Here is a 23,923-nt window from a genome sequence, read left to right as displayed (position 1 = left end):
TCAGGGGACAGATGGGCTTTGTGTAGTGTCTAGGAGCCTTGCACCTATGCATGGCAGAGGAACTGTGCAGCATTCCAGTGCCTAGTGGCAAGTGTTCCCTCTTTAGTATTCTGCTCTGCCAAGCTTTTCAGGCATTCAGGAGGACTCTTTCCCTCTTTGGGAGGCAAATGTGAACTATAGTGTACGAGAAAGATCTGGTTGCCCTCTAGCAGCTCAGCATGTTTCCAAGATGGGGTTGCTCTCTAGGAACTCAGCATGCTTCCATCATGCCTGTTGAAGGTGGCCCCAAAACATTACTCCCTCCAGTTATCTGCCTAACTCACACAGTGGGAAGGGGAAAGTTGGAAAGGCTGCGCAGGGGGATGGGGGGGGATAAGATGCAGGACCTGCCAAAAAATGGAGCCCCCCCCAAACCCTACTCTTGTTGTCCAAGGCAGGACAACAATTAACAGATGTTCCTCCAACTACTGAATTGGTAAGTTGAAATGAACTCCAAGTTCACCCATTGAGAAATCTTACCACTAGATTAATTTACAAAAGAAAAATACACCATACATTTTAAAGACAAGTGTTCAGATTTATTTGGAAATTCACAGTTTCTAAATGGCACTACAAATTTGTAGTTATTACAAGTTCTAGTGCCACATTTTGTATGCTTCACTCAAATAGTATAACTCTTCGATTTCATTCTGGTTTGGACCCCCTTTCTCAATCCATGTTCTAAAAAAAAAAAAAAAGAGAGAGAGAGAGAGAGAGAAAGAAAACAAAAACCTAGGTCCATGTCTGACTGGCTAGCTGTGCAGACTAAGTACATCACTGTAAAAAGGACTAACATGAAAGCTGCAAAACAAAGTCACATTATGCATGATATCCAGGAAAGGCATTAGCTCTTTAAGAAAAATAAAACCAGGAGGTACTACTGAAAGTGCTCAATAAATTAAACTTCCACAACATGAACACCAAACCTCTCAGAAGGGCTTTCCTTCACATTCACTCTGATGTACTCACACATTCCAACTATGCAATAAAAAATTAATTCATATAAAGTACACACACCCACACGTGTTAGTCAATACAAAAAACAAACATTAGGGACATACCTTTTGGAACAGAATATAGATCTTGAAACTTGACAAATTCACTGGTGCATTTCTACGTATGGCCATACGTGTACACAGAACCGGTGTAAATTAGTTCTTTTGCTTGATTTTTTTTTAGTGCAGGAAGGCTACTAAAGATCACAATGGTGATTATCGTGGTTAATAAAGTCAGTCTAGGTAACAAAGGCATGTATGTTAGTATCACATCCTGCAGGGGTGCTGTACCATGAGAGAAGGCTATCAACTGCTACATCAGATGTACGTGGTATTGGCCACAAGCAAGTCTGCAAAACAAAGATCTGAAGAGAATGTCTACCCTGACCTGCTTCCCACAGTATCCAAGCCAGATTACTGAATCTCACTGGAGGCCAACATATTCTTCTATAGCACTGTAGTGTTTCATTTTCAGAAGACTAAAGATACAAATACAATTGTTCCTCCTTCCAGTGGCATTATAAATAGACAAAAGGCACATAAATATGGGAAGGTGCTAGAAATAGGAACACAGCAAAATGGGAAAGGTTTATGCTTTCAACTCTGTTCCACCCAACAAATAGGGTTTCAAGACCTTAGCAATTCTGAAAAACACTGTATAAAATGAGCCCTCATCCCACAATCTCCACCCCTCCTAAAGATGTCCATAATAGGAAATCAGCTCTGAAAAAGCTGAAGCTTTTTAACCAAGCATGGTTATTTATGCTATCCTATCTTTTTTCTCTTTAAAGTCACCATAATTTACGAATGCTTCCCAATGAACCAGCCTCTTCCTCCCAGACAGTCACTCAAATACAAGATTTGTCATACAAAAGCTCTCATTGTGAAGAGTTCAATTAGCTTTAAAGGTGCCCAGAAACAGTTGTGACACCAAGTGTTCCCACAGTTAAATCCTTGTTTCCTTTGATGATATCATGCAGGCTTGGCAAGGACCCCGTCTTAGTCTGCATTAAAGTTTTTATGAGCTTCTCCTGTTCTGGGGCTTTAGATCGCCTTCGTTTGAGTGCTCTCTTCTCAGTTTTTGTCTTTTGGATTTGTCCATTGCACAAACTTGTGCATGCTGAAATGCCACAAAAATAGGACTCTTCAGACTGTGATGAAGTTTCTGAGCTTCCTTCTGACGGGGGACCTTTGTAGGAAGAATGGTATACCTCGCCAATATTAGAGAAGTCTCTCTGGTTTGTAAAAGGCTTCCTGCCTTTTATTTCTCCATTGGCTATTGGATGTACTGGCTCTGCTACTGGCTTGACAGTTTCGATTTTTTCACTTTTATATTTGCAACGTTTTTTCTAAAAAGAGAAAGAGGAATAGGTAAGCAGCAACCTTTCAAGGTTGTTTAGCTCAGAGGCATGTCCACTTTTGTCACCTTCTGCACATTCTCCTATTCAAGCAGGGACTGCCATGGGGTGGAAACACCATGCTCTATTTAGTTACAATAGATTAAAAATAACACACACACAGAAACTGGGCAAGTTAAGAAAAGCTAGTCTACTGGTGTTCTCCTTTGTAAGATGGTATGACAGACTAGCCTTAGCATTTCCCATGGAGAACAGCCATGTGATTTAGGAAGCAGGTGTGGCCCAATTTCCTCCCTGGAAGCAATAGGTGGGAAGGGGAGGAGCCTAAGCTCTACAAAATGGTTTAATCCAAGCACCAGGGCTTTCTGGCCAGCAGTGTGATGTGTTTTGTATTTGCTTGGCTATTGTTCTTGCTGTTGCTGTTCAGGATATTTGTATAGAAGCTATTATATACTTTGAAAAGTTTGTGGGTGTGTTTGTGTGAAATAGACATAATTTCCGATTGACATCAAATTTTGCATACACAATCCTGCCACTGAAATTAGTTGAATGAACTACTTTTTTTTCACCAGAATCTGTTGGGGGCAAGGCTTAAATATTTTTTTGGGGTGTATTTATTTTTAGAAGAAATCCTGAATATAATCATCAGATTGAACTGTTATTGTTCTGAACAGATTTTTAACACTCAATTAAAACACATCATACCCAAGAGAAACATAAGATCTTTCTCAGATTCCAACTTTACCATATATGGCAATTATTCAATAAAATGAATAATAATGTTTGAAGTCGACATCCTACAAATTTCAAACTGTTTTTACTTCCCTTTTGCCAGCATATTACATAAATTTCTTGAGTGTTCCTATATGTTAGATATAGGAAGATGCTGAAAGGCATCATCTCATACTGCGCGGGAGATGGCAATAGTAAACCCCTCCTGTATTCTACCAAAGAAAACCACATGGCTCTGTGGTTGCCGCGAACAGACACCGATTTGACGGCATAACTTTATCTTTACTCTACACAAAATGACTTTGCCTGGTCAACGACAGGCCTCACCTACTAGTATATAAATTTTGGCCAAGGAAACATAATACATCTGTTTGGATTTACTTTCGTAGTTTGTTTTTGAGACTAGCACAATGGCAGGCTAGCCACTACACAAAGTACCTTTTTTTCTGGTGAAAACTTCAGTGGTTCTACAATGTACAACTCATCTGGGCCCACTAAAAGGAAAGGAAAGTTATACAAATACATTATTATTTTCACACAGTTGATTATTCTTCATTTAGTAATTTAAGATAACATTAAAATTGAATGCAACTAGAAAAACTCATCTTGAAGGACCAGATATGAATGAAACTACAACTCAGTTCTGAACATGTTCTTAAATCAGAACACGCACTATTATGCACATGGCCTTAACACAGTACCTATTGCTTGAAAGATCTCAAGAGGAAGAATGCAATAATTAGTAGCCTTCTCTTGCAATACTTGATTGCAAGTACTCTGTGCCCAAGATCTAGGGAGCTTGCTATTTGGGAAAACCCTGCTCACCAGGTAGGAGCAAGTTGCATTCACTGTGACAGCACATTAAAAAGGTCACTTGATAAATAAATCCAAAATAATTGCCACCCGCTGGTTTTGTACACAGGCATTCACAAGCATGAAAAAGAAGGATGGGAAAACCCCGCTCTTCCCAGTCTTTATCTGGGGAATTCTAGTCTCAAATCAGCATTTGTTTAGGAGCATTAAAGGGTTACCAACTTCCACAATTATGCTGAATATATGCAAAGACCAGAAGATCTTTTCTACATGCAACATGGAAGCCAACAAACAGACAAAATACAGACAGAAATTAGTATGATGGGGAATTGTGACAAAATGAAGATCTCCATCTTAGCTCGAGAATGCCTGATACTTCCGTTCCACTTGAGTGCTCTGAATGGGGGACATTCCTCCCTTTTATTACTGAATGAGGACGCTACTAGCCTTTTGTCACTGAAGCTACTGAGCCATCAAGCTATAGTCTTAAGCTTTTTTTCACGATAGTGACCAGTTCAAAGCAGTAACATGTGAGTTCAGACCCATAAATGAAGAACCACCAGTTTGAAGGGAAAACGTCAACCCTGGATTGGCCTAAAACCACTATTCCATCAGAGAGACACTGGCTCTTTCCACTGGATCCTAGAGCTGTCTGTCTCTGGAAGAGTGGGAAAGTCAAAGGGCCAAGACTCCCCAGCCTTTCTACCACTAGTCCAATCATGAGTTGCCAGTAACCAAGCTGCTATTGGTGTTGTAAGGGAGATGTAGTAGAGATTAATGCTCTCAGCCAAGAACTTGCCTACTGCAAGACTAAGGTAAAACTCAGTGCTAGGTAGTTTATTAATGGTCTTGTATTTTCTTTTGAATTCCTGTGTGCCTCTTTAACTCTCCATTTCCCCCACTACCTTATTCGGGGTGCAACCTTTATTTAATAAAATTTACACACATAGATGTGGCTTCAGTGGGTTACTTGCAAAACTCTTCCCTATGTGCCTTGTAAGGTCAAACGCTACTTACTGTTGGTTTGTTCTTAGAATAAATATATTGGTTGTTTAAAGCTGGGTTGTGTGGACTCCAGCTGTACAGTGCCTGTTAAGTATCAAGCCAGACAATTCTAAGATTGTTGCAATTAGTGTCTAAGCCTGGTCAGTAGCTTTAGACCAGCCTTTAACTGGTGGCAGCCTACCCTGAAGGAGTGGCATGCTCCTAAAACTGGGATCAGAGCATCTCTCTTCTGAGGGTAGAACCTAGGAAAGCACAGAGTAACCCCTGAGTCTGTCACAGGAATAAGCTGCATAACCACAGGAATAGCTCCCTGACTAATCTAATACTCTGCATAACCACAGGAATAAGCTGTGGTTGTGCAGAGTATTAGATTAGTCAGGGAGCTGCACTTCGGGTCAATGGGAGCCATCACTGGCTCCTGGGGCTTACAATAAAGAACACCGGAATTTAAGTAGCCTACTACCTACCACCACCTATATACTGCTTTCCAACAACAACAACAACAACAACAACAACAACAGGTCCAAAAGCAGTTTACATTTAATAAGAATATTGAGAAGATGGTTCCCTGTCTGCAAAGGTATCACAGTCTACAAAGAAACACAAGAAAGATACCAGCAACAGCCACTGGAAAGATGCTGTGCTTGAATATGAGTAGTTGCCCTCTCCCTGCTTAATATACAGAGAATCGCCACTTTGAAAGGTGCTTCTTTGCTTACTTAGCAGCCTAGCTGTGTGCAAGATTTGAGCTTATGGATAAAATGAGGAAGAAAAGTGATTTGCTGAAATGCAAGAAACAAGTATGATGTCACAGGAATTGCTGACAAGTAAAGCTATTTGACAGGAGAAGACCAGAAAATTGTGATTACACTATTAAATTACATTTTATTCCACTCTTCCTCCAAGGAGCTCAGAGCAACATACATAGTCCTTTCCTCTTTATCCTCTCGCAGCAATCTTGTGAGGTGTGTTATGCCAGGGGCGGGGGGGAGAAAGAGGGAGAGATTGGTCTAGTAGGCTTCATGGCTGAATGCAGATTTGAACCCAGATTTCTCCATTTCTAATGGGACACTCTAATTACACTGACACTAAGGTAATGTGCTTTGAACAAACAAAACCACTGTTACATCTGAACACTGTTACATCTGAAATAAGGAACAGTGCTTTGATGAGTTTCAGAAGTGCAATGCTATAAAACCATACAAAAGCTCTCTTCCCAAAGAGCTTTGTCTTTAACATTCATGCATTTTAAGTAACTTTCCACTATCAGTTCTCAGTAAAAGAATGAAGTAGTAGCTAAATTGCTTATTCTCTTACAACTGTGTTTCCCAACTTCAGAAGGGAAGTGGAAGCCCCTCCGATTGCACAGTGCTGCCACGACAACTAAAAAATCCCTCTGGTGAGGAGGGGCTGCCTAGGCCAGAGGCATGTGGTGGAACTCAGCTGTGCAGCTACCCAATCAGGCGAACTCTGGAAAACCTGGCCATCTAGTGGAGGCATTTAACTTAGCAGACAGCCAAATACAACTGAGCTCTTACACTACCACAAAATGAAGGCTGTCCTGTAGTTGAATACAGTACAGATTTTATAGCAACAAATACGTGAACGACTGACATTCCTACCTTCTTTGTTGTTTAGCTGAAAAGACTGAGATCTAGTGAGCGGAAAGGAGGTTCTTCTTTTCAAACTCATATCATCATAGGAAGACACACATCTGTAGGCAAACACACACAGAATAGCTTCATCTGCAGCTGGGGAATAAACATCCTCTCCTTCCTGTCAATCCTTAGAATTTCTCTGCCCTAACCCCAGCAAGCCACCCACATAGGAAAGATGATCAGAAACCCCATAAGATCTGTCATTTAGACTTTTCCACTCCCCTTAATACAGGAGCTTAGCGCAAAAACATTTCACTTCCAGCTACATACTGTAGGCATATGCAAGTTTATAAGTGACCCAAGAGAACTGTCTCATAGAGCTTAGGTAAGCAGATAAGCCCAGAGATCAATAGGACTACCCAAAAGCACATTTGAAGAGTTGCATCTCTATTGTGAGAGACCCATCCAACTAGGGATATCTTAACACATCGTTCCAAATCTTTGCTGCACTAACAGTATTGATGGTACTGCATATGGCCTTGTGAACATCTCCTTCAAATGTAGCAATGGTAACCTCATGAATGAGAGAATTAGTTCTTTCAGACAGGTTTTGATGATGCCTCTAAATCTATGTTCTGTGAGGAGAGATACACTTATGAAAAATTAATGTGTGTATCAATGTTTGGTACTGGTACAGATACTGTATATGTGCACATGCAGCAAAACTTGAAGATGAGCAACATCATGCCAAGCTACACTCTACAGAGCTGCACACTTGTTGCCTCAGTAACATAATATTGCGTGTGTGCACGCACGCGCACACACACACACCAAATATGGAACAACCCCCAATTCATACCTCTAGGTTATCATACCTTGACAAACTTGTTCATAATTGGGTCTAAGAGCTCGAATTTGGAGACAGAGTGCATGTAAAAGCACAACTATTTATGCTAGGTTTTCATCAGGGTAAAGTTGATCAAGAGTTGTGCTATATTTGAAGTGGATGTCTACAATGTGATCCCTGTGAAAATATCATCAGCAATGATGGGATCTGTCTAGCTTGTGCAGCAAAGATTCTTTGAAAATACATATTTGATTAATATTCCAAGTTTAATAGGTTTTTCACCAGAAGACACAGCTATTTACATTTATTCAAGATAGGCCTATTGATCTTAATAAGTTACCTCTCCTGGTGATCTGCAAACTTCCACATGGGTATAATTTCTATCCCCAGTATGCAGTGGATATTTAAAAATGAAATATTTTGGCCCTACCCGTTGCCAAGTTTCTGAACTACAGTTAAAAGCCTCTGTAATAATCACTCCACCAAGATGAATTGATTTCAGATGACCTATAGAAATATAGTGATGCTGTACATTTCTGGCCTCATTCTACTGCTTCCAATATCCTGGCTAAGCAGAGGGAGTATTTTGTAATAAATGATGAGTGAAGAGATGTGTTGGCATACAAACAACAGAAAATGCTTCAAATGCTAGAAACATAAAAGTTGAAAAAGGATAAGTTACCTTTTGGGACTGGGATAGTGGTTACTTCTGGGAACTTTTGAGAAGTAATCATCATTCAACTCGGACTTATTTTTGCAACGCTGCACAAAAAGCATCAAACCTAAGATGGCACAGAGTATCAAGGAAATCACAAGATAGCTTTGTCGATCAGAACCCTAAAAAAAAAGAAAAAGATTTAACATGTGATTGAGCAGGTGCAACACGAGAGTCTTCATTTACAGAGTAAGAAAAAGGGCCAATAGTCAACCTACAGTTTTAATGTTTGTATTTCCAATTTCTGATTCTGGAGACCACTAAACACACAGGTCTAATTTCTTTAGTGTACTGGAGCATGTGCCTTGAACCAGGCCTCTCAGTGATCAGGTTCTGGTGTCTAACCAACTCTCAGTTCCCACTGCAAGCCTGCCAGATTGAATTCTGTGCACTAAGGGAATGATACATATTGTAGTCCTAGCTTGCTCATGTACTTCAACCCGCAAGTGCCTGGTTTTGACTGCACACTTGCTTCTGGACCAACTGAATTGACAGCTCCCAGAACCTAATAAGACCAGACATTCAAAAACAAAACAAAACACCCCAAAACAATTTTTTCCTCTTCTGAAGTCTCTGGGTTAGCTTCTAGCTCATCAGGATGTCTACCATGGATGAACTACACATTACACAATACCTGCAGGCAATCATAGTTCAGAAGCTGCAAATTTCCTGGAGGCGGGAGCAGCACTTTGCAGCAGAGAAGGGGTGGGGCAGAAGGGATACTTCCCCTGCAGCCATTTCCACCCCCAGCAAAACTCCCTACTCCCTTGTCATTGTTTATCTTACAAAAACTGGTCTGGAAACAAACAAGGGAGGAGAAACAAGCATTCCTAACCCCAAAGCAAAGCTCCTTATCTCAAGAGTGCGTTGTAACAGTGCGGGCCATTACAAATTACATATAATTTGGCCCCTAGATTCTAGGCCAGTTACTGACTCTAGAGGGCCAGTAACTTTGCCACAGAATTCTTCAAATGCTGAGATATGAAAATGAAGCACACCTTTTAAAAAGCCAAGTCTTGTTTGTCAGAGATAAACAACAGCTTGCCATCATCAAGCTCACAAGTACAAATATTCTAGATGAAATGCCTAACACCACATTTTTTTAAAAGTGCTTGTTTCAATCCAGTAAAGTACAGCCTATTCAAAGAGAGATTGTTGTGTTGCAAACTACCTCACCAGACAAGGGGGGAGAAAATACTCCTATACCCAGCAGCTTGGGCTGCATACATAATTCTGACCTCTAGCAAAAGAAACCAGCAGCAAGCTGTAGCCATTCCCCCTACTGGAGAACCTCTGCAGACACCTCCTTCCAAGTGGACAATAGAAGGTGTTTTGAATTTGAGGCCATTTGTAATCTTGAAGTGAACATACTTTACATGTGCATTTATTTACAGTGTATGTGACCAATCACTGACAAGCATCCAGACGAAATATGCACAACGGGAGGAACAATTTTTGCCAACCTCTTTTCCTCTGCAGCCCATTGCATCCCCTGAAATTATGTCCTTGTGGGTTGTATATTTTTGGGTGGTGCAGAGGGAAGGGGAGAGTAACAAAAACTGCTCCTCTTCTGTTGCACACCCAGAACATTTTTTGGTACATGCAACATTAGTCTGGATGTCAGTCATGGTCTCAAACGAAGTTTTTACATTTTCTCCCATCCTTCCCATAAGGAGGATGCTACAAACTGTGTGTTAGATCTCCCTGCCCTTGAAATAATTACAATTCCCAGGTTTCTTTGGAGACCGATACTTCGTTTTTGGAAACTAGCTCTACTTTTGTACTGTAGACATGCCCTTAAAAAGAAGAAAGAGCTCATAATGACAGACCAAGATCTTCATCAGGAATCTTACTCATTCAGTCTTTAACAGAAACTCTTAACAGAACTTATCTTAACAGAAGAGGCACAAATGTGCCATTTTCAATTTGTCCTCAGTTTGGGTAGAGGTCTTCCCTTTACCCTAATGCTGTACTTAAAACTTCAGCCAGTTAATGTCTGTGGTACCTGTTCTGTTCTAGAAATGTGGAAGCCAAAGCGTGCACATTCTCTCACACTCACTCACTTTTTCGGAAGGAAGAATAGTTTCCCCTTTTTCTCTTCGCCACGAAACAAAGGCTGGATAATATATATTTTATATTTTAAGAAAGTTAAATACTTAGGAGGGACTTTCTTATATAGGATGATCAATGGTATTATGTTGGTTACATTATTAGAGTGTTAGATTTTGATCTCTCTCTCTCCAGAACAGGAGTTCCTTCTTACTAAAAATGTTTCGTTTACCACAATATCATTTTAACATCTATCACACCTTTACGTGTTAGAACAAAGGACAAGACAGGTTACAATGAATAAAAATTACTACCACAGATTATCAAAGCACTGAATGGTTAGTGTGCCAATTTGGACAATATACCCAAGCTGGCCCCCCCATGAGCATGTTCCCCTCCCTCTACCAGTGTGCCTTCCCCTTTTTAATCATGTGATTGGTGGGAGGGGGGCTCAGGGTCACTGTGAGAAGGAGGTTCAAACAACTCTCTCATACAATTAGAAGGAAAAGTCACACTGGTCGTGCTTATGCACATCTAAGTGCCCGGCAGGTGGACTGGTTTTGACATATTGTCTAAACTAGTCCTCTACGTTCAACTTATTTATCCACTAGGAAAAGGACATACTTTTGTAACAGAGCACAGTAGTAATGCTCACACTGGGTATATTTGTAACTGAGTAAAGAAAGTAGCATAATCCAAATACTAGTTTACAACCTCATTTGCTACATTGTACACAGTGGTCTGCACCCAAACTGTGAGGTTACAGTCGCTCTGGACTTGCAGAGCTTTGCTGAACAGCAGCTCTCCAATGCTGAATGACAAATAGCCTTCAAGAGTGAGGGGAGTTTCATATTTAGCTTGGGATACAGCAAGGGGCCACTTGTTCCAACTAAAGATTTCCAATGAGGTACCACAAGGTGCTTGCTTGAACCTCAGGCTTAAATCCCAGCTAATGCTATTTCATTTTCTTAAAATGGAAAGCAAACTTTATGTCAGCAGAACATATTTCCTAAAATGTTGCCTTTGGGAAGATTTTTCTCCACAGCTTCAAAAGATTTTTCATCTCTATTTAGTGGTTTAGATTTTTCCCAACAGTCTAATCCCACAAGTACATCATCAGAGATAGCTATTTGCAAGGGGGGGGGGGAGGCTGAAACTTTCCTAGGCCAATGGATGCCTTCTACTGGGGGCGGGGGGAGAGACACACACACTAGGTGAATGTGCACAGCAAGCAAGCAGTAGCTTTTGAAGAGTGAGAGGCTCCACCAGAACTGGATTGTCTTGTCACGACACCATTCAGATGGACTCTGGTGCCATTATGCTTTCAGAAAATGCTCATACAACCATGAAGTGCAGGATATGCTTAAACACTTTCAGCCTGTCCAGTTCCATCAGTATTCCTGTGCACAGAAACAACTGCAGCTATCACAGGATAGGGAAGAGGGGCAAGAATCCTTGCTTACCAAGATAGAACCCAGATGATGATTCATGGTTGCTAGGCACTGCCCTCTCTCAGAAATGGTAGGGGGCTTGGATACTCCAGCCCACACAATATAGCAAATAAAAATGGGTTGTCTAACATTTCAGCAGTCCTCATGCACCTCTCTTGTTTTCAGAGCAGAATATCTAGCAGCTAGTCGCTACAGTGGACCCATGGCACAATCTATTTATAGATGATCACTAATCTAGTGGCCAAGTGAGAATCTGTTTAGTTTGAGAGGTTCAGGAAGAGATATTTTCACCTCCTGTGAGTCTTGTTCTATGGAACATTTTTGCCCAGGAGCCATATGGGCCAACTTGGCCCAAATCTGATCTATGGCATCAGCCACCCACCCCACTACCCGCCAAACATAGTAAGAATGTTGTTGTATATAACACACACAAGTATTGCATTGCAATCTACAGCAGAAGTTCCAAGCTTATCATCCCATATGCAAGGCACTTTGTCTGCCACACGATTCAAACGTTTACCTCTCTCTTCAGTTCAGCCACTGTTGATGACAGATTAGAAACAAGTTGTGTCATGTTGGTCAGCTGTGCTTGTAGAAGTTGGATGGCCTCAGTCTGCTTTAAGTCCTATGTGAAGAGAAGAAATTAAATATTTTCCTCTTTCATTAACTATTTCACTGAACATGAATGTTCCTTTGTTGTCAAAGATGGACAGCAACATGAGCCATAAGGTTTAAGTGCCAAGGAAAAGAATAAAATGATCTATTTGTGGCTCCACTTAAGACTAGACCAGACCATCTTGACCTTTTGCTAGAAGACGTTTTTGTATGTTGTGTACTATGTACACAAATTCAAGATCACAGCTCCATTTAACCCCCTTAAAAACCAAGATTCTAACAGTTCAAGAAACAAAACAGGAATTAGCCAGACATCTTGAAGCCACAGAGAGACTAGGCAGGAATTCCGTAAGTCAAGGAGGGTGATCTGGGGGCCCTTTACAGCAACTTCTCTAATGGTTGGCAGAGTGAAATATGTTTGCATAACTTATTCAGAGAATAGAAAAACTATGCAAGACTTCTCCATAGGCTGCTGCACTAAAAGTGAATCACAAGATGTTGCTATAGGCAGCAAAAATGATTTGGTATGATCCTGAGAAAGGACTTTTCATTTTCCCAAGTTAACAAAAATTAGAGCAAATGTTATCACAGTTGACTGCAGACTCTCTGTCATCATAATCAAAAGTTTAAAAATAAGACAGTTGTGTATGTGTGTTACGCTTTAGGCTTAGATGGGTGGTCTTTGCTAGTTTTTAAACCAGGAGCCACTTTGGCAAAAACACACACACACACACACACACACACACACACACACACACACACACACCCTTCGATGCAAGAGCCACTTCCCACTGAGCTGACCTCTGCACAGTGTTACACTTTTCTCAGTGCTGGGTGGAACCTTTAAGAGACGGAGTGCTCTCTCTCTCTCAGGAAAACACTGGCAAGGGGTACTCTTCCCAGCACTCCATGCACACCTTCCAAGACAGTGCAGGGGCTCAAGGGCGCTCACTTCTCTGAAAGGAGCCTCCCGGCACCGGGCAAAGTGCACGGTGAGAATGGCAGTTTTCCGTGTAGTGCCACTGGACTGTGCAGTCTTTAGGTTTAGCCAAAGCTTCTCACTGGCCCAAGCAATTAGTCAGGGAGTTGCACTGAGGGTTGTTGGGCACCACCGTTGATCTTTGGGCCTCACAATAAAGAATACTGGGTTAGGTTAACAGACTGGATGAGTCAAGGTGCAGTCTTGTTCTCTTGAATGAAAATAAATCCACTGGACAGTAAGAGGAAAGCGACAGCTATTAGATAAAGGGGAAAGAACCACCATTACTTCAGTCTCACCACTTCCAAAACAGAAACAGGGAAACTATCCAAACAAACCACGCATTGATGGCTTCCTATAAACCTATGTGAACTGAAGTGGTAAACAAATCAGAACTTCACTCCACAGACTGATGTTATTTTATGGCCATGCCCCTTTTGTGTTGCTACCAGCCTCTAAACATACCTGTTGTTCTGCTAGGCGTGAAGTGTTCTGAAGTTTCATTATAGTTTTATTAAAAGCCTTCTGCATTTCTTCCATTTGTTTGCGGTATCTAAAAAGTGAGTCAGATACAATTTTAGAGAGCACCCACTCTTCCATCTTCTATTAACCCAACTTCTCCCACATCACCACCACATAATGAGAAGGGCAATTGACCTTTTGAGCCAGTTTCTTGCACTTGCCCCCTTCCTTAAGCGGATATGGAAACATCCGATCTTGATTAACGAAGAAGAATCCTTTCCCAAGCAATCAGCTTGCATATACATGCTTAAGGTTCCGACATGTCAGATGTACTACTTATGCAAGTGTAAAGGGTAGGAAACCCAACCCTATTGCAATGGGCCAGATATTTCTGCATATTTTACAAGCTCCTGAATTCTGCTTCATAGTACAAAAGGTCTGTCTTTTGTACCATAAAGCAACATTCAGATGCTTGTAATAATATGTAGAAAAATTTGGCCCTTTGTAATAGGGCTGGGTTTCCTACCCTTTACACTTGCATGAGTAGTACATCTGACATGTGCAAATGCCAAACTCTGATCATATCTGTTGTGGGCATGCCTGCTCTTATTCAGAAGCTTCGAGACCACATGTAAAAAGCTTTTCAATGCATAGCGGAGCCAAGTGAGCAAATATTCCCTTTAAAATGTTTCAAACAAATTCGCTCACACACAGATTAAAGATAACCTCAGTAAATCCAAACTAAGTTAAGAAAAAAATATCAATTTTTCAAGTAAGAAAGATCTCTTATTCCTGAAAATAAGGAAGACTCCCATTGCTACTCATACCTTTGACTAAGTTCTTCCAAATAGCGGCTGCTGAGAGACATATTTACTTCCAGGGCTTTAATACGGTTGTTAAGTCTCATAAAGACAGACTCTTTTTGGTTGGATCCATGAACAAGATTTCCATTAGCATAACCCAAGTCTGTGGAATTCTGCAACTCGGCATAGAAGTCCGTAGCAGTTCGTGGCAATCCACCAGGAACAGGAATAGAAAGAAATGTTTCCTCAACTGTCTGTTCATCATCTTTGATTTCCAATGATGACGATTCTATAATATGAGACACCACTTGCTTATCTATTTCTGAAGAATCAACTTTTGGTTCTTTGTCATAGCTTTCTATGGCAATTGTACATTCAGATTGTGGAACAGTCTCTGTTGGCTTTGAGATCATTTCAGTAGAGGCAGTTTCTTTTGTCCTAGTTTCCATGAATTCAGTTACAATGCTGGTTGTAGACTGCTTCTCTGTAACAGAACCTACAACTCCATCTTCAGAAGGGATTTCTTCTGGGGGAGGCACTTCCGGGGTTTCCAATACAGCTTCATGTTTTGTAGGCTCTGAAGACACCTCAGTTGTAGACAGTGACTTAGCTTCTGTTGTAACATCCAAGAGGATAGACTGAGACACAGTCTGTGGATGGCTAGGCTCCAGTTCAAAAGTACCCTCTGTCTGATTGGCCAGCGTCTCATTCACCACAATATTTAAGACCCCTACAATAGTTTCGGATAGTTCTGCAATTAAAGTGTCCAGTTTTTCTGGAGAATGTTCATATACTGAAATATGCAAAGATTTGGTCGGAATTAGCTGGGCCTGCCAAGATGCTACAGAGTGGTATTTTTCCCAACTGGTATCCATTTTGGTGTGGTGGCGTTCCAGAGTCATTATTGCTGAACACCATTTGTATAAATATTCTGAAAAGCTGGAAATGCAACAAACTGTCACCAACTCATAACAATAGATTTGCGTTTCAGACTCAAACCATGACATTTCTTCCTCTTGTTCATCACTGGGTAGCAGGGTCACTGTTGACTGACTTGCTTCTTCTTCATATTCATGGACTAGCTGAACAATTGGGCTTTCTTTTGTCATATCTACGACTAATGGGTCCTTATCAGTTTGTGGTATCTCTGAAGTAACAAGCCTATAAACAGAAGTTAAAAATTAGATTATCAAGATGCAGCACATCCCTAGGTTGGCTGGCCAGGGCGGGGGGAGGGGGGAGAGAAAGAGAAAGGAGTACCAATTTCCTTGAATCAGCCAACTCAGTAGTTACAATTATTGTTACTGTGACTGAGGTCACTTGAAATTATTTTCAACCAACTACTAGAATGTACAATTCTTACATTTTTATCAGTTTGATTACAATTGTTTTGGCAGAAAGGTTGATTGCCCAATGTGAGCCTAGATGCCTGGCCTGAACTGGGTAGGGTAGATTTTGCTCTCTGCCAGGCAGTCTTCCTCATGGTTATTCTGCTATGTCCAGTGGTCTTTGACTCCTTAGACCAGAATGCTATGGGGTCGCTGCCCACTTTATGGGGCTCAGATGCCAAGGCTGTCCACTCAGACAAAGAGCTATATAGCAAGTAGGAAGAGCCCTTTCCACCTCAGAGTCTCCAGCAGCAAATTTAAAAAACAACTCCAACTCCAATTTAATTCAGAGGGAGGTGGGAGAAAGAACACTTGCCCCTCAAAACAAACAAGTTTGATAGAGTTCTGCTGAAGCCCTGTTCCTTGGAGTAAGGCAGGACCAGAACTGGGAGTGGCTATCTTCCACTCGATGAAGGGAAGAATCTAAGTGTGCACAGCCCTTTCTTCTGGAGCAAACAGGAAGTACAACCTGCTCAAAAAAGGTCCCCTCCTCCACTGTAAGAGAAACAAGCTTTCTCTGGTGCAAGACAAGATTGAATGGTAGAATGGGGATTTAAAGTGCTTGAGCATTTTGAGGTTGACTGTTGGGATGGAGGGGAAAGAAAAAGAAATTATAAGTTTAGGGTGGGGACCAGGGAAAGGGTACTTAAGCTGCAGACACGTGGGAGAGAAGAGGTAGGAAAAAAGGACAGAAGAGAATGAGGTGAAGGCTAACACATTTTCTTGTCTAATCTTAATGTTAGTTCCTCTTGTGTTTGAATTCATTCATCTACTAAGATCCTCTGGGGCTGGGCAGACTAAACATCCAATACATACACCACTTACTCTAAGGAAGGAATGGTGGTTGGCTCTGGAAGTTTGGGTGTCACCCTGGCAGTGGCAGTTGTATTTTCAGGGATACTTTCATTTCCTGTTTAAAAAACAAAATCAAGAGAACCAAATTCAACAGAAAGGAATCATCAACTAAAGAAGATTAGAAGAAGTGAATGGGCTGCAAATAGACCAAAATAGATCAAAACTTGTTTTTTTAAAAAACCAATTTGTCAAATTAAACTTAAGTATAAAAAAGAAACACAGGTTGCTTACCCGTAACAGGTTATCTGGGATCATTCACATTAAGGGTAATGCACCTGCGCAATAGCCCCACAGAAGGGTTTCATAGTTCTCTAGGTGCTCTGAAGCTCCACTCTGTGTGTACAGAGCGCAAGCTCACCACCAAAGAGGTGGCAAGAGAATGTTCTGGGCGAAAAATGCAACGAGGTTATTAAAAACCTTTCTTTAAAATTGCCTGTCCAAAATTAGCCTCAGCCACTGTTTGGACATCAGTGGCATAGTGCTTTATGAATGATAGGTTAAAAGGCCATGTGGCTGCTTTACAAATGTCCATAATGCTAATTCCTTGAAGTTTGTAACACAGGGAAATGAGTTCTACAAGCTAATGAGAAATTTTTTTGTCTGGAAATAGTATTGCCCTTGTTATGACCTCTGAAGGCCTCTGTCTTCCTGAAGCCTTTGGTTCTGTCCATATAGAAAAGAATGGCTCTATGGACATCCATAGAGTGGAGGGATCGTTCCAGAGCAGATTCAAGAAAAACACAGGAAGAACGATATCCTGGTTGACATGGAAGTCAGAAACTATTTTAGGCATAAAAGAGATCAGTTCTCATTACTTCTTTGTCAGGAAAGAATTGGGGGGGGGGGTTTGTAACCTTAATGCCATTTTTAGGGTTATCAATTTCAGCAAGGAAGAGGCTTGAATGGTGCCTCTGTCAAAGAAGAAAATACTAAAGAAAGGCTCCAAGGTTCTATGTGTTTCCTCAGTGGGGGAAACAAATTCATAACACCTCTTAGGAACCTCTTGGAGTCAGGGTGAAGGTTGAAGGATAGATTTTCCCCCAGTTAACCTGGATACCAAGGTCTTGGAGCACTGTCAAAATGTACTGGGTGTGGTAATTTAAGGAGTCTTTCATTGTGCAAGTCACCAGACAGTTGTCCAGGTACGGAAAGATGGAGACACCTTGAGTTCTCAGATAGGCATTGACAACACTCATGAACTTTGTGAAAACATGAGGTACAGTGGAGAGACTAAAAGGGGAGAACAGTATATTGGTAGGCTAGTTGTCCCAAGGTGAAACATAGAAATATTCTGTGTTTGGGGCGAGTACCAATGTGAAAATAAGTGCCTTTCATGTCCAAAGTCACGAGCCATTCTTTTTCTTGTGACTTCTTCTAGTACTGGGAGGATGCCTTGTAAAGTGACCATTTGGAACTTTTTTGGATGGACAAATTTGTTGATCCAGCAAATAAGTCTAGGATTGGACAGAGGCCTCCGTCTCTTCTGGGAACTTGAAGTAAAATCCCTTCCTTTGTTCTTTTAGAGCAGGGATGGGGAACCATGGCCCTCCAGCTGTTTTTGAACTACAACTCCCACCATCCCCAGCCACAATGAGAACTTTCACTTTTTTAAAGTAGGAGTTGTGTGGGTGTATTTCATCCTCAGGAAGGTGGGTATAGTAGTGAATCTGATTGTGTATCTGGGGGAGATGATACTTAATACTCAAGCATTGGATGTGATGGCTCTCCAGCCAGGGACAAGTCTGGTGGAAGACTGGTCTGTAGAAATAGGTACTGTTTTGACTGGTCCTGCTTTTTGGGATTTGTTTTGTTTTTTTAAAATCTGTTTCTGGTTTTGGCCATAGGAATGTCTGGGTTTGTACTAGAAAGGCCTTCTGTAGTCCTTGCAGTCTGAGTTGTACTGGAACTTTTGTTTCCCATACTTCCTGATCAGTTGAGAATAAGATTGTGGCATAGAGAAAGATGTAAAGTCTTGGCCATGTACTTTGATTTTTTCAATTTCTCCATGGTATCATTCATTTGGGAGCTGAAAACATAGTCTCCGTCGAATTGGAGGTCTTCTATTTTCTCTCTCATGTCCAATTGAAGATTTGTAGATCGTAGCCAAGCATGGTGTTGAAGAAATATGGTTCCTGCTAGTGAGTGTGATTCCATTTCAGTCAGATGTTTCGCTGTGCTCAAATGCTGGCAGATTTGTATAGTACATCTTTAAACTTCAATTTCAGAATTTGAGGGGTATCCCTGAGGTCATTTTTAAAGTTTTCCCATATGGAATAATGATATTTTGCCATACAGACCAATTAGCAATCTTGATGGTGAGGCAAGAAACTAAACTGCATCCCATGGAGTCCAGTTTTCACCGCTTTCTACTGCAGCTGAGTGTGTTCTGCTAGATTTGCTACTAGCAGAAAAGTAAGTTTGGGGCAGGATGTTTAAAAAGAAGAGGAGAATCCCTCTCTTGTAACCTATAAAAATTCTCAAGATGCTTAGATGCCTAGGTGGATTTGGAGGAATTGGCAAGAACTGGTAACATTGGTAATGCAGAGTTAGATGCCAGGAAGTTTTAAACCAGATCCTTGACTTCTGGGGCTTGGAATTTTAATTCCAAGCCCAAGACTCAGGTAATTTCAGCCACTTGTATATGGTATGACTTTGTTTCCTCTACTGGGGAATTGGAAGGTGGGTTTGGGACATTCTCATCTGGTGAAGGGTTGGAAGGATTCTTCGTTTGTACAAAGCCACCTTAAGGAATGGATAAACAGGAATAGCAGTAGTTTTGAAAGAAAGAAGAACCTGCCAGGAGCAACGCAGGACTGTAAGAACTGGGCGGGGTCATCCCCGTCGAGCTCTAAAGGCTTCTATTTAGCTAATTAGCATAGTCCTGCCCAGGAGCACGTGACAGGGATAACCCATCGAGATGCCTTGATTGCAGCAACCAAGAACCTGAGGTGTACTCATCGTCCAATTTATTTTCTTCAGGAACTGTGGGCTGATTCTGATCCCTCAAAGGAGGAAGGATCTGGACATCTGGAGACTTTGGGTGAGTTTGAGAATCCCCTTTTGGACCTTTAGGAGGTTCTAAGGAGGGTTGAGGAATGGGAGGTGGATTTGGTGGCTTTTAAAAAGTGGTAAGTTACTTCTCCTGAGCCTGTGGAGTAGTTAACTTTGGGTTTTTTCAGCTTCTACAGTCATTGTCATATGGGAAGAATGGAGATGACCTGAAATAAGGATCTCTAAATTTACCAAATGTGTAAATATAGCCAAGATCCAGGGCTCCCAGGAAGCTCCTGTAGTCCATATGTTTCCTAAAGGAAGAATAGAATAGTGCTATCTCTCCTTCCAAGGGTAAGTAAGCATGCAGGATGGAGAGGAGGATCTCTCTTTTAAAACTATGTGTTACTCTAGTAGGAGATGCTGACTGGGTTTTTGGAATCTGTACTAGACCTGAGCCCAGGTCTATCAACATCGAGATCATGTATGGAAAATCCTTTGAAGGTGGAACCAGAGGGTGTATTATTTGTAGAACCCAGAACTGATTCTATATCCTGTAAGAGAAGATGATCTTTGGCTATTGAAGGTGTAAAAGGAAAGTTGATGCCAAAACTGGGAGTAAGCGTAGCACTCTTTGCAGGCACAGCATGGGCTTCAGGCTGTATTGTGGAGGTGCTGACAGTCCCTACATTTATATGTTTCTTATTTCTGCTTGACAAACATACATTGTCCAGGTCTGCTTTTTATTACAGGATAAATTTATTTAAACACAGTGCTTGCCCTGTTTTACTCTATAAGTGTGTGTATACAAACATTCCTTTGCTTGGCATTTTTTCCAGTCTACCTCTCTTTCTTTTGGAAGCATCTTTCCAAAAGATAGATAACTCCCTTCTGCTTCCATTATCTATACTGTATTATAGTTCTTCTATTTGACAACATGTTTTCAAATCTCTCTACTCTATTTAAGATACATTCTTATTGTTTCTCTCCCCCCACAAATCTTTCCTGGATTAAATAATGTTATTTGATTGCCTTCTCCTGGGGTTCAATTTATGCTGCTGCTGAGGGCATAGGTGCCGAGAAGAGTATGAACACTCTTTTAGGGAAAAGCAGAGAGAAACCCCCTATTTGTGCAAAGCAACCACAGCTATTTTGAAAAACAGTTTAATCCAACAAGTTGTCTTTATTTACCTTGATCAGTAGAGTGCTCTTCAGTTTTTGCTCCAAGTATATTAGCAGCAATATTCACCATATTTAAAATGGCATCTAAAAGAGAGAAAGAGAGCGATTGATTAATGAGGTGTCTTCTCTTTCCCTGCCACCAACTAAGAAAGCTTGTAGAAAACTGGTCTTTTCTAATGTTGCTCCTTTCCACTGGTATTTTTGCCCCGCTGTTTGGCATGCAGGTCTTTTTTTAAACAGGAAGTCATGTACACTAAGTAAGAGTGTGCATGCTAAATGTGGGTCTCCATAACAAGGAGTGGTCAGGACATCCGTTTAGATGTTTAACATTAAACTGGAGCGGGCTGGATAGAATGCACTCTGTCTTCTGTATTCAATGACAAACAAAAATGAACTGGAAGGGAACACTGCTTCAGCAATCATGTCAAGCTATCACCAAGCTTACAATCACCATCCAGAACAATAAGCCATTTGCCAGGGTACTTAGAAGAAAACTTATCTTCATTGAAAAGCAAACTATTGCCTGCACCGAGATCCAAGAAGTCAAGTTAAGAGAGAGATTTGGAGAGACCAGAAAGTAAACAAGTACAGAACCAGAACTTAACATCTGTTGCCTTGAGTCCAAACCAGAACAGAATATACCTACCCACAAAGGAAGTTGATTCAAAATAAGTGGTTCAGTTGTCAGGTATTCTAAAGGTGCTGCCAGAGAGGGCTCTCTGGGACTAATACTTTTATCTCATTTATATACCTTGGTACAAATGCCGGTTCCCTTTCAATAAAGAGTATTTTTGTACTCTAAGACCTGTACTCACTTGTGGCAGAACCAAGAAGATTTTTTGAAGACTTCTCTTCCCCCACATTGTAGTCCAAAGGATAATCTGTTCAAGAGGGAAGAAAGTAGAAGTAAGTCACAAACATCCTTACCTTGAAGGACATTTCAAAACAGTCTGACCCATATCTGTCTACTTAAGAGTAAGAACAGACTAGAATAGCTGAGGCTGGATCAAATTCCCATTTTTTTTAAAAACAAAAAAGCCCTGTAAATTGTATTTCCCACTAACACACCAAAGTCAACACAATAAAACATTTTCATATTAAAATCCATGTCAAAATTTGGCAGTGGACTATGGCTGTCACTGCAGCCCATCTGTGGGTTACAGCTCTGGGGAGGAGAGATCAGGCCAGGCCAATGTTCCCTGCCTGTCACAAGCAGAAGTGGCAGCAGCTATGCTTCAGAACAAAGCAGTTACTGCAAAGAAAAGAGCGTGAAGGAAGACATGGTGTTACCACTGCAACCCACCATGGCAGGTCTTGTGCCTTGCCATGGGAGCATCACTAGGAGCTGTCCAGCCCAGAGTTTCAGATCCCTCTTTCTACAGAAAGATGGGGCTGGTAGTTCAGCACAATTTGTAAAATTCAGTAATTCCCCTTTTCTCCCCAGCCAAACAGTTCCCAGTTAGGGTTTCCAAGCCCTGAACCAAAAAGGGCACAAACATATTTTTAGAAGGAAAGTTTTCACTAGGTGTAGCTTGTGTTATCAGTGTTATAGTGAAGGGAGAAGTTACAGTGTCTCCCCTTTGCAAATTTTAAGACTGTGCCATTGCAACAGGAGGGTCTGGCCCCCTTGGCGATATACTGAGACCCACCTGTTTTCAGTTTACTTAGTCAGTGTTTAGCCCTTTTACTTTTGAAGACAGAAAAACATGCAGAAAATACCAAACACTCATTAAGAAATACATCTACTCTTACCTTCAACAGTCCTGACCAATGAGTGCAAAAGGTGCTTGGATAACTGACCAGCACTAGAAACTTACTTTTAAATTGTACTAAATGAATGTTATAGGTCATATAATTAAATCACTTCAGATGTATCAGACTATCTGTATTTACGCACGCAATGTTCTGCAGTGGATTGGACTGCTCCCTTGGGCTACTATATCACACGGTTATTGGAAAGGGGTCTGCAAAGCTGAGCCCCCAAGGCTGGGTTCTAAAAGCAGAATTCTGAGCTAAAGCAAGCTGAATCCTGCTAGTTGCAGGCTGCCAAAGTTACACATATTTGAATAGTTTATTCTGTTTCTGCTTATCTTGCAGAGAGTAGAGGGGCTATGCAAGGCGCTGAAGCCTTGGCCTCGGGCTCATGGAAGTCTTATTCAACTATTTCTCTGACTTGCAGGATTTCATCAGGTATGGGATAAAAATGCTGTAGTGACCCATCTTTCCTCCCTCTAAAGAGTTAACAGGAAGTGAACACCTGTCTTGACTGATAGGCTGGTGAACTCCAGAGCTCAACTAATCAGTCCAACAGGTAGCTGGGGCCATAGAGTTGTTGTTGGAATTTCTGGGAACAAGAAAGGAAGTCTTTGCGGACTAGCAAGAGGTCAGATGCCTCATGACGGAGCTGCAGGATAATCTTTCAGGGTGAGAGACTGGTAGGAGGCTTGATTCTCATCTTGGTAAGTTCCAGGGGAACAGGAAGCCAAGCCTAGTGGCTTCAGAGGTTTAGAGCAGGAGAAAGTGTTAGACTTTGCATTAGAAACTTATATTTCTTTGTGTGTGCACTTTGCATTTCCCTAAATATAATTTATACAGCCCTAAACAGCTTGGGCCCTGGGTATTTAAAAGAACGTCTTCTTCGTTATGAACCCCAACACCCTTTGAGATAATCAGGAGAGGTCCGTCTGCAGTTTTAGCTTTTTGTTTGTTTGTTGTAAACTGCCCAGAGACATGAGTTTCGGGTGGTATAGAGGTGTGTCAAACAAACAAGCAAACAAACAGTTATTTGCAACTAAGTAATTAAATTTTGAAGTGTGCCACCCCAGCATCACTGGAGGGGCTCTTGAAGTATTTTGTAACTAATTAAGTATTTTATAGTGTTTCTAAGAATCTAAAATCCTCAGACAGAACCAGTCTGTAGTAATTGAATAAATGTTTTTCTTTGTTCTTTTTACCTTTTACAAGCCTCCATGGGTGGTCGGGGGGTGGGTGGGGAGAGATGTCCCTCTGATGCAGAAACACATCTCAAACAGCTTGGCCAAATTAA

At 41.2% G+C, this 23,923-nt stretch overlaps 1 protein-coding gene across 2 annotated transcripts in view; it reads right to left on the bottom strand.

Moving 5' to 3' along the window:
- Nucleotides 1-556: 556 nt before the first annotated feature.
- SUCO (SUN domain containing ossification factor) overlaps nucleotides 557-23,923 on the bottom strand; it is a 62,837-nt gene continuing 39,470 nt past the window's right edge. For both annotated transcript variants that reach the window (XM_053245757.1, XM_053245756.1), the window contains 10 exons: nucleotides 21,693-21,758; nucleotides 20,887-20,961; nucleotides 16,675-16,759; nucleotides 14,486-15,622; nucleotides 13,662-13,749; nucleotides 12,123-12,227; nucleotides 8,070-8,224; nucleotides 6,565-6,656; nucleotides 3,563-3,618; nucleotides 557-2,383 (listed from right to left, as the gene is read on the bottom strand). In XM_053245757.1, the coding sequence (XP_053101732.1) occupies nucleotides 1,937-2,383; nucleotides 3,563-3,618; nucleotides 6,565-6,656; nucleotides 8,070-8,224; nucleotides 12,123-12,227; nucleotides 13,662-13,749; nucleotides 14,486-15,622; nucleotides 16,675-16,759; nucleotides 20,887-20,961; nucleotides 21,693-21,758 (2,306 nt within the window). In that variant the 3' untranslated portion in view covers nucleotides 557-1,936. The remainder of the gene's footprint in view (nucleotides 2,384-3,562; nucleotides 3,619-6,564; nucleotides 6,657-8,069; nucleotides 8,225-12,122; nucleotides 12,228-13,661; nucleotides 13,750-14,485; nucleotides 15,623-16,674; nucleotides 16,760-20,886; nucleotides 20,962-21,692; nucleotides 21,759-23,923) is intronic.

Source organism: Hemicordylus capensis, chromosome 4 (genome assembly GCF_027244095.1).
Source record: "Hemicordylus capensis ecotype Gifberg chromosome 4, rHemCap1.1.pri, whole genome shotgun sequence".
NCBI classification, from domain to species: domain Eukaryota; kingdom Metazoa; phylum Chordata; class Lepidosauria; order Squamata; family Cordylidae; genus Hemicordylus; species Hemicordylus capensis.
The sequence above is the reverse complement of the archived record's forward strand: the minus strand, read 5'-3'. Positions and strand labels throughout refer to the sequence as shown.